The sequence below is a fragment of the Arvicola amphibius genome, chromosome X (assembly GCF_903992535.2).
Source record: "Arvicola amphibius chromosome X, mArvAmp1.2, whole genome shotgun sequence".
In the NCBI taxonomy this organism is placed as follows: domain Eukaryota; kingdom Metazoa; phylum Chordata; class Mammalia; order Rodentia; family Cricetidae; genus Arvicola; species Arvicola amphibius.
The window spans coordinates 33,752,237-33,763,313 of record NC_052065.1 but is presented as its reverse complement, the minus strand read 5'-3'; the positions used below and the strand labels follow the sequence as shown (position 1 = coordinate 33,763,313).

At 40.9% G+C, this 11,077-nt stretch overlaps 1 protein-coding gene across 1 annotated transcript in view; it reads right to left on the bottom strand.

Moving 5' to 3' along the window:
• Positions 1-9,621, bottom strand: part of Rp2 (RP2 activator of ARL3 GTPase) — a 48,131-nt gene extending 38,510 nt beyond the window's left edge. Inside the window, exon 1 of the mRNA XM_038317422.1 lies at positions 9,358-9,621. Within this exon, the coding sequence (XP_038173350.1) occupies positions 9,358-9,459 (102 nt within the window). The 5' untranslated portion in view covers positions 9,460-9,621. The remainder of the gene's footprint in view (positions 1-9,357) is intronic.
• Positions 9,622-11,077: the final 1,456 nt, after the last annotated feature.

The following is an 11,077-nucleotide window of genomic DNA, read 5'->3' as shown; positions in this document are numbered from 1 at the left end:
GGTGACAGTTGTGTGGCTGGGGCAGTTTGTGGGGTCATTGGCAGTGGGACCAGGATTTATCCCTAGTGAGTGCTTGAACGGGCTTTTTGGAACCCATTCTCTTTGGAGGGACACCTTGCTCAGCCTAGATATAGTAGGGAGGGCCTTGGTCTCAAAGTGATATGACAGACTTTGCTGACTCCACATGGGAAGCCTTACTCTGAGGAATGGATGGGGGCAAGGGCTGGGGGAAAGGTGGAAGGAGCAGGAGGAGGGGAGAGAGTGGAAACTGGGATTGGTATGTAAAATAAGAAAAAGATTGTCTTAAAATCAAATAAATTTAAATAAAAATAAAGATGCATACTATTTCAGCTTTCTGGTACTTTGCTTTTCCTGGTGCTTTAATTTTTAAAACTTCCACTTCTTAAGAAACATTTTAAATTGAAAATCTTTACCCCACTACAAAATGATATTTAGGTATAAATTTAGGCCTAAAATATGTCACATTATTTTTTTTATTTTAACTGTGCTGTCAAAATATAGTCAGAGGCTAGACATATAATTCAGTGATGGAGTGTGGTTAGCATGCCTGCGTCTCAGAGTCTGATCTGCAGCACATAACCCCAACACACTAGACATAGACAGACAGACAGACACACAAGAGGCAGGGGGAGGGAGGAGGAAAAGAAGGGAGTGTGTTAATAAAAGGCCAGTCTGACGGTTTAAACAACAGCTGAAATGTATTACTTTTTAATTTATTGAAACTATTTTACTATTTTAACTGTTTATAAATATAAATATTTCATGCAAAACTATACACTAGAAACAGGTTCCTTTAGATACATTACACATATTGTTTACTTACAAAGTAACTTGTTAGCATGTTGTTATTAAACTAGCTTGAAGTAAGTTATTCCATCATATACAATATTATATTTATCCAATTTTACACAATGTTCTAGGATGAGCACTGGTCTATAGCATGAAGCAATAAGTGGTACTCATTTTCCAGACTCAATTTTTTCACCTATGAACAACATGATCTTCAAAAAGTCACTTTACCTTTCTAGATCTTCATTCACTCAACCAACATTTGAATACCCCAAATTAACTAGACACTATTTTAGGCACTAAAAGAGAAGTAGCATATGTCTAAATAGACCATTTAAACAACCTGACTATGTAGTGAGAGGTGCTGAGAATAATTTAGAAATACAGAGGAGGTATTTCACATAGCAGGCAACACGACTTACTGTACAAAGTGAGCACGAATAAGTTGGAGTTTATTGGAAATACTAGGAAAGAAAGACCATTCCAGAAAAAGGTATCATATTGAACAAGATAAAATTCTTTAGTTATCAGGAAGAAAATGGAAGGGGGCCTGGTATTACCAGAGATACTGAAGTAGTAGTAGATGAAACTAGAAGATTAGGCAGGATCCTGGTATAAAGTTAGGAAGCTATGGACAACAGAAGCTACAGAACAATTTAAACATGCTAAACATACATCTCAGAAATATTAATAAGAATGTGGAAATATGGAGTGTGAATCTGAGAGGCTTAGGCAGAAAGGACTGAAGCAGTTAGAGGGGAAGAGAACGATGGGATAAACTGAAAAATGTTGAGGAAATAGAATCAGCAGATGTGCTGAGGCAGGAGGTTGTCAGTGTGAGGCCAGCTAGGGCTATACAATGAGACCCCACCAAAACCAACCAAACAAACAAAAGACAAAACTATTTAGAAGAGGCTGAGGCACTGCTCAGTTATTGACACTCACCTAAGGTTCACAAGGCCCTTGGTTGTATCCCTAGGACTTCCAAAGGAAGCCAACTAAAGTAGAAAATTAAATCTAAGAAATATTTTCTAACACTACTACTCTGGATTACTTATAGGTAAAGAAAACCCCCAAATTAAAATCTAGACATACAGGATTGGGGGGTTGCATGCACACTCACGCGCAGATGAAATAAATAGGCTGTTGCAGGAAAACAGCTCAGATCGAGGCTATATTAAATAGCAAGACCCTACCTCAAACAGGAAAAACAAAACAATCCATGTATGAGAACACAAAAGAGCCTCAAGAAATAAAGATAACTACCACAGAGACCTGAGTTCAATCCAGGTTATGTAAAAAGCTGGGTGTGGTGGCATAAGTTTATCACCCCCAGCACTGCAGTCAGTGACTGGCAGATCCTTGTAGCTCACTGGCCCATGGCCTAGCATACCTGGAGAATTCCAGGGCATCTGTTTCAAAAGAGGGTGCATGTGTGGATGATGTCTGAAGAATGACACCCAAGGATGTTCTCTGGCTTCCATAGGCACATGCATGTGTATGTGTACCCCCCACACGTACAAAAAGTAGATAAAATTAAAAATACAGAAAACCTGTGTGTAAGTGCACCCACACAATGCACCCACACATATATACATATATGTACAAAAATAGATAAAACTAGAAATACAGAAGAATTGAACTCATAACAAATAAGCTTGAATTGTGCATCTAATAAGAGTAAAATTACTTTGTCTATAAGCACACACACTGCAAGAAATTATAAATGAAATTAGGGGACTGGAGAGATGGTTTTGTAGTTAAAAGCACTTGTTGCTCCTGCAAAGGAGCCAGATTCGATTCCCAGCACCCACATGGCAGCTCCAGTTCCAAGGGATCCAATGCCCTCCTTGGGCACCAGATATGCATGTGGTACATAGACACACATGCAAGCAAAACACGTGCACACATAAAAGAAATACATTTAAACTTTTTCTTAAAAAGTGAAGCTGGGCCTGGGCGGTGGTGGTGCATACCTTTAATCCCAGCACGCAATAGGCAAAGGCAAGTGGATCTCTGTGAGTTCGAGGACAGCCTGGTCTACAGAGCGAGTGCCAGGACAGGCTTCAAAGCTACACAGAGAAACCCTGTCTCAAAAAACCAAAAATGAAAGAATAAATGAAGGGAGGGTGTAGTGATGTGGCGAGCAGGCCTGCTTTTCATCCTGCCCAGATCCCACACAGCTAGCTTTACACCCGAAATAACAACACACAAACTGTATTCATTTAAATACTGCCTGGCCCATTAGTTTCAGCCTCTTACTCACATCTTGACTGACCCATACCTAATAATCTGTGTAACACCACGAGTGGTGTCTTACCAGGAAAGATTCAGCACGTCTGACCTGGTGGCTGGCTTCATGGCGACTCTCTCAGAGAGGAGAGGCCTGGCATCTGTCTGAGCCATCTACCTCACTTCCTTCTTCCTGTTCTGTCTACTCCACCCACCTAAGGGCTGGCCTATTAAATGGGTCAAGGCAGTTTCTTTATTAACGAATGAAATCAACACAAACAGAAGACTCTCCCACATCAGGAGGGAGGGAGGGAGGGAGGGAGGAGGGTGTGGTGGCAACACACACCTAGAACCTCAGCACTTGGGAGGCTCATGCAGATCTGAGTTCAGATCCCCAGAATTCACGTAAAACCAGATATGTGGAATCCTGAAACAAGAGACAGCAATAGGAGAATCCCTGGAAGCTCATAGGCTGACCAGCCTGCCCTGTGCAGCATCAAAGACCAAAAGGCACTGTCTCAAATTAGGTGGAAAGCCAGGGCTGACACTCAAGGTTTTCCTCTGATCTTTACAAGCAACCAAGGCAAGTGTGGGTCCACACCATGCTCAAATGAATTAACACACACGCACACACACACACACACACACACACACCCTATATAAATCATTATTAGGAGTTAAGATTTCTTGTTACAAATACCAACATAAGATCTATTGCTAAATTACTGAGCTATTTATTTTCTTAATAGGCTTGAGTGTGCTGTGGACTTATGTTCATATTGCCCCCATTTTTAATGCTATTGAGGACTGAACCCTGGAGATCATATATGCTTGGCAAGTGTTCTACCACTGAGTTGTATCTCCAGCCTGTCTCCCCAGATTTTTACATGGAAGATCTAGCCTTTAATATCATGGTATTTGGAGGTGGGACCTTTGAGAAGTAACTAGAGGCCTTCATAATGGGATTACTGATCTTATAAAATGTGGGAAAAGCCAGGCAGTGATGGCACACACCTTTAATCCCAGCATTTAGGAGGCAGACAGAGGCAAGTGAATCTGTGAGTTCGAGGCCAGCCTGGTCTACAGAGCAAGTGCCAGGACAGGCTCCAAAACTACACAGAAAAATCCTGTCTCGAAAAACCACACACACACACACACACACAAAGTGGGAAAGGGGCATTCTGGAGCTGGAGAGTATATAGAAGCAAAGTCATATAAAAGGACACAGCAAAAAGATAGCTATCTGAAGCCAAGAAGAGATATCTCACCAGACAACAAACCTGCCAGCATCTTGCTCTTGTGAGTCTCAGGCTTTAGAACTCTGAGAAATAAACTTGTTTAAGACATCCAGAATATGGCAATTTGTTATGGCAGCCTGGTATAGTTGGCTCCAAATGAAAAAGCCCTTTTAATCCCTGTATTTGTATCTTCACCAGCACTTTCCGCTATGTGGAGTCAGGGGACACAACTGTGCTTCCCTTCTGATGACTCTTCTAGTCACTAATCCTGTAGGATCGGAATTCCATCCTTAGGAATCTTATGTGACCTTTTTTATTTCTTTAGTGGCCCTAACTCCAAATATAAGGGACTTAGGTCTTCAACAACATTTGATTAATACACATTTTATAAGAGCCCCCAGTGCTGAAGTGTTCAATGTAATTTACTCCTCTTAGTCTTTCCCTAGACATTCCATTTTTACAAGCTCATGAGAAATTAATCCTGTAGCTAAAGATGCTATAGCTAACTTTACAGTATAAAATTATTTGGATTATTAAACAGTATTCAAAGGAGAAATTTAGGATGTGTTACTATATGTTCTCAGAAATTTCCAAAAGTATTTCAAAACAAAAATTAATAACAAATATGTAGTTTAGAACCATAATAATTTTATAAAAGTTACTAGTTCTTAATACGTCTAAAATTATAAGCATGGATAAGTTGTAATCTAAAACAAGAGCCTTGATGAAGTGAGCATAGTTTATTTTTATATTTATTACCTATAGCCTGTGCTGTCTTCAAACTTGCTATGTAGCAGAAGCTGGATTTAATCTGATATTAGTATCCAATAGGTATTAGGTATTATTTTCTTAACAGAAAACAAGTGAACATTTTATTCCTTTACTAAGAAGCAAGCAAAATTTTCATTACATTTTATTTTCATAGTTAACTTCAGTAATGATATTCTGAGATATAATAATGGAATTTGCTCAATATAATAGAAATCCAGTTTACAAAAGAAAGTCTTTTTTTAAAAATACAGCTCTTAGCAGATAATTATTTAAGTTTTAATATGCACATTAAACATTTTCTCTTAATATATATGTAATGAGGGGCCAGTGAGATAGCTCAGTCATTAAGAGTACATGCAAAGGACCTGAGTTCCCAGCACTCAGGTGAGGTGGTTCATCACTGAAGGAAACTCCAGCTCCAGAGAACCTGATTCTGCCTTCTACAGTCATTGTACTCATGTGTCCAAACCCACACTCAGATACTCACATATACCTATAATTGTAAAATAAGCAAATCTTAAAATATATATGTAATAAAATATTGACATCAGAAAGTTATTTGGGGGCAAAAGATGTACTAGTCTCACTGGAGTCACTGGTCCTTGGACCTCTTCACCGTGTGAGGAAGCCCAGACTACACATGGAGAGTGCTTGGCCTTCAGTCCCAGATGAGCTCCCAACTGAATGCCTTTTATCAACCTGACAGCCGGCTTTAGGGCTAAGCCATCCTGAAGGTGATCCTTCAGTCCCTACTCAAGTTGCCACAGTTGATGCCACATAGAGTCAACCCTGCTTAGCCCTACACAAAGGGCAGAGTCATAAACAAAACCAGTATTGGCCAGTGTTTGAAGGTATTAAGTTTGGGGCTGGTTTAGTTCACATCAATGGACAACTGAGTTACCTCACATACTTAGAAGATGATGAAAATAGCATCTAGCTTCCTAGCCACTGCAGACACTTTTTAGTAGGTCACCCATCCAACCTCTCTGAAGGTTCTAACATAGACATTGGCTCCTCACAAAGTCACCCCATCTATTGATGAAAATTCTGGGGATTATGATCTCTTATAAGTTGTGCTCAAAGTATTATCTCTGGAGATAATCATTACTATCAATTAATGTCTCTTCTTCAGGACAGACCTTATTCACCTTGCTAAACTGTGCAGAACTCTTAACACTAGCCAACTTTATATCTAAGACACCTGAAATGCACAAATTGGTTGTTTTACCCAAAGATGCACAACAGACACTTGAATTTCTAATGATCATGAGACAAATACAAGTGTGTTCTTCATACTCAAATCACAAGTTTCACACTTAGGCTATCATTTAGAGAACTTTTTTTTTAGGAGTCGAGATCGCAGTCTCAAAATGACCACACTCACACACAGCAGCCTGAAACCCAGAAGGCTGGCCCTGAACTCATAAGCACCTATCCTCCAGGGTTGCTAGGATTATAGGTGTGTTCCACCATGCCTGGCCAAGAAAACTAGTTCTTATTTCTATTATTTAGGAGTTTTAGCATGAGTAACTGGAAATTTAAAAATACTTTTCTATGCCACTCATCCTCATTTTTGCTTCAATATTTCCTATTTTAACTCCAAAGGACCAGTAAGCTCTTGGAGGTCAAGAATAATAATTTTGGCTTTTCCTTGGTGTTTGAATACATATACATGGAATAATTTGCTTAGCTAATGAATGCAGCATACAAATAGTAATGAGAAAAGCATTTCTTTCCAAATTATTTATTTATTTATTTATTTTGGTTTTTTCGAGACAGGGTTTCTCTGTAGTCTTGGAGCTTGCCCTGGAACTAGCTCTTGTAGAACAAGCTGGCCTCAAACTCACAGACATCCACCTGCCTCTGTCTCCCAAGTGCTGGGATTAAAGGCATGCGCCACCACCGCCCAGCTCCAAATAATTTAAACAGAGATCTTGCAACCCAAAAATATTTCTTGTCATGTCAATTCAGTAACTATGTAGTAGGCTTTTTTCCCCTTTTTCAAAGTCAGCAGCAATGGAAAATGAGTTTCTTCCACTGTTGACTGCAGTATGTAAGTTGCCATGACACTACTTAGTCCCCAAACATTCTTTCTAATTGAGACAATTTCTCCTTGCTTTAGTCCCTTAAGGCTGACCCAATTACCCAATGCAAAACCCCAAAACCCTGGGGTGCCTGTCAACTCTTATTATGCAACCTAACAAAATTTTAAAAACTACTTTTCCAATGGTAAGGAAATTACAGGCAACTCATTTTTAAAAAGTCTTACAGGCTGACTAATTGCTTGATCTAACTTTAAACCACATAGACTTAGACTCTATGACATTCTGAAAACCTAACGCATCTCAGTTTAATGCACATTCACATGGTGGGGGAAGGGGCACTTAGATGCTAATATCCACTATGCTCTTTTTCTCAGTACTTAGACAAAGATCACAAGAAAAAAATCACAAAACACATACACATGAAAGATCCCAATTATCAGGGTGTGGTAACACAAGCTTATAATTTCAGTACTCAATAGGCTAAGGTAAGTGAATTGCCAAAAGTTCAAGGTCAGCCTGGCTATAGAATGTGTAACAGGCTAGCTAGAGGTACATAACAAATCATTGTCTCTAACCAGAATTGGTGATGTATGCTTGCAATTCCAGCAATCAGGAGATAGAGGCAGGAGGATTAGTCAGTCAGCCAAGGATATCAAAATTACATGAGTGAGACCTTGTCTCAAAATATAATAAAGAAAATCCTGTGGCAAAAATATCGTAACATAGTACAACAAAACGAACAGAAGATCCCAACTAACCAGAACTTTGTCAGAAGAAGTTAGCTGTAAGGCAACTGTTGTGAAAATATGAGCCATAGCCAACCCAAGACTACTGCAAAAATATAAAGCACACTTTTAGTTTTAGCCTGTGACCTTAAAACAAAAAGTTGAAAAACAAAACAAAAACAAAAACAACTCCCTGGAGCAGTAAGTTCAAGTTTAAAGAGTATTGTTTAGCTAGGGATGCCACTCAGTGGTAGAATGCTTGCCTAGCATAGTTCAATCTCCAGTACTGGGGAGAAAAAATTTAAGCAGCACTGTTAAAAATCCCAAGGCTGTCGAAAATGAATATTTAATAATCCACCAACCAAATAACTTTGATAGGCACAATCTTTTTATAAAACAGAAAATAGACCACTTTCCTACATGACAAAATCCTGCTATAAGAGAAGGGAAACAAAAAGCCACATGGCCCAGGAAGGGTTTCAGAATCAAAGGCACAAAACTGGGCCTGAGAAGTCCAGCAAAATCTTTGATTTTTTTTTTAAAGCCAACACTTTAAAAGAGAATCTCATTTATATGAATACCTAAATTCTTCTGGGGATTTTAAACGATGCAGGATGATTTATTATATCAAAGCGTTAATAACAGACTTACTATAAAGTATATTTTGGTCAAAGATGTTGCATTAAGCAATAGTTAACCAACACCCATTTAAAAAAATAAGATCTTTCATTTTGTTTGGGAAACCAAAATAATAGGTGCCTATCAAACTGTTTTACAAGCAACTATACTAGGCAGAAATGAAGAACTATGTAGAAAGAGGAACCATTGTGAAATGTATGTCTAAGTAAGTGTGTTTTGTGCAAGAATAGGAGACTTTTTCGAAACTTTTTGGGGTTTAGCTATATATAATATAAAAATAAAGGGTGTTTTCATTCATATAAAGCAACAATAATAAACTACTTCCTGGTTTATGTTGGGGACTTTCACCTCACACAATAATATATTCCAAGACTGCCTTAATTTTCATTATTTATTTCCGGTAAAAGGAAGAGGAGGGAAAGCAAAGGTGAACATGAAACAATCCACTGAGTAACACCATGAGGTACCAAAAGCGATTTGTCAGGACGGGCAGACAAAAGAGGAACAGCTCAGGAACACAAGCTGCAGAAAAGATGAGAATCAGTCTGGTGTGTGAAATTCGAACAAACCCCTTTGGCCGCTGCTGGTGAAAGGAGCTAATTGGAGATCCAGCACCCTCCGGGCTCTTTACCTCCCCGGAAGTCCATCCTGGGATGGGGAGTCAGGGTACAGAGCCAAGGATGAGGCCCTGAGGGTCTAGCTTGGCAGACCACCAACTCCTTTGAGCCTTTCACAGCCAGACCCCAAAGTTCTGCGTACCGACTTCAGCTCCCCGAGCGCGCGCGAGAAAGGCAGTTGTGGGCCACCCGCCTCCCTGTCCCGTTTTCGTCTGCTCCTTCGGGACCCGCTGAGGGGCAGCCGGGGAGGACGCAGAGTAGGGAGCCCTCAAAACATCACCTTTTCCCGCTGGTCCCAGCTGTAGAGCTTGGGCTGCTCCTCCTCTCCCTCAGCCTTCGACTCCTTCTCACTCTTCCGTCTCTTAGAGAAGCAGCAGCCCATGGCGCCGTCCTAAGGGTTTCGCTAGTGGACCCCACGCGCTCGGACAACTCCCAGAGGGTGGCGGAAGCCCAGGGCGACAGGGCGACTCGGCCAACAGCTCCTCGGACACCGCCCAGGAGAGCAGCCCAGCCGCCCACAACCTTCAGCACTCCCGCCAGGCCAAACACCCTTCTCCTTTTTTCCGCCCCTCGGTCGCCTAGACGACCTACCACAGCCAATAAGCGGTCAGCAGCCACTGAGCCAATCAAAGCCCCGCAAGCCGCTCTGCACCTATGAGCTCAGACAGAAGGACTCATTCACCAATCCAAGTCTGGCTCCTAACGTCAGCAAACCGGGCTGGCCTGGCCGCTGGGGCGCACTCACAGAGGGCCCAACCTCCCGGTCGGTCCTGCCCCGCCCCCAACCCCTCCTCTCCGGGCACTAGGCTGGGCTAGCTGACTGTTAAGCTACGTTGAGTTCCCTTCTCCTAATGTGGTGCTCAAGTTTCCAAAGTTTCTAAATTCTAAGCTCTGGAGGGGATGCCATGTGGAATAGTAGACTTGTTTTATGACATAAATCTCGAGAGAAAAAGAATTCTTTTAAAAAACCTATTTACTGGGCTGGAGAGATGGCTCAGCGGTTAAAAGCATTGCCTGCTCTTCCAAAGGACCTGAATTCAATTCCCAGCAACCACATGGTGGCTCACAACCATCTGTAATGAGGTCTGCTGCCCTCTTCATACACACAGACAGAATATTAGATACATAATAAATTTTAAAAACTACTTACTTTTATTTCATTTGCATTTTGCCTGCATGTATGTCTGTGTGAGGGTGTCAGATCTTGGAGTTAGAGACAGTTGTTAGTTGCCATGTGGGTGCTGGGAATTGAACCCAGGTCTTCTAGGAAGAGCAGTCAGTGCTCTTAACCACTGAGCCGTCTCTCCAGCCCCCAAAAGAATTCTTGTTGCCATGATAAGACCTAAAGTTTGTGTCCTTCACTCCTCCCCTCAGCACCCTTCTCATAGACCCCACAAGCTTCTGGTCAAGTTGTGCATGTCTGGTGTGTCCGTGGAGGTTGAAAGGGTTCAAATCTTCTGGTTACTGATAGTTGTAAGCCACCAAGTGGGTGCTGGAGACCAAACCTCTGCAAGAGAAGCAAATGCTCTTAACTACTGAGCTATCTTTCCAACCCCTTGAGTTTTCTAAAATCTACTTATCTCTTCAAAATTGAAAAAGTATCTAGTAAAATAACTGAGTATTGCCTCCTTACTAGAACTGTGAGTTTGAAAGCAAAAGAATATTGTGAAGGGGCCTGTGCCTTTGGCTCATTCAGTCTAGGTGCTCAATAAAATGTTGAGCAAGTGATTATATGCATCTAACGATACAAACACATATAACCTTTCCTCTATATCTTCCCAAAGAAAGTGACCCAATTGTGGAGGTGGGGGAGGCATGCGGAATTAATTACTACAAAGGTATTTTTGGAACTCAAGCAGTGCATAGTCTATTAGAGAATATAAACCCTACCACATAAACAATCTGATCTGTTCAAAGCAAGTGGTACAAAGTTTGCCTGGATTTAAGAATATACACAATTATTGACGTTTGTTGTATTTAGATGGACTTTTAGTACAATA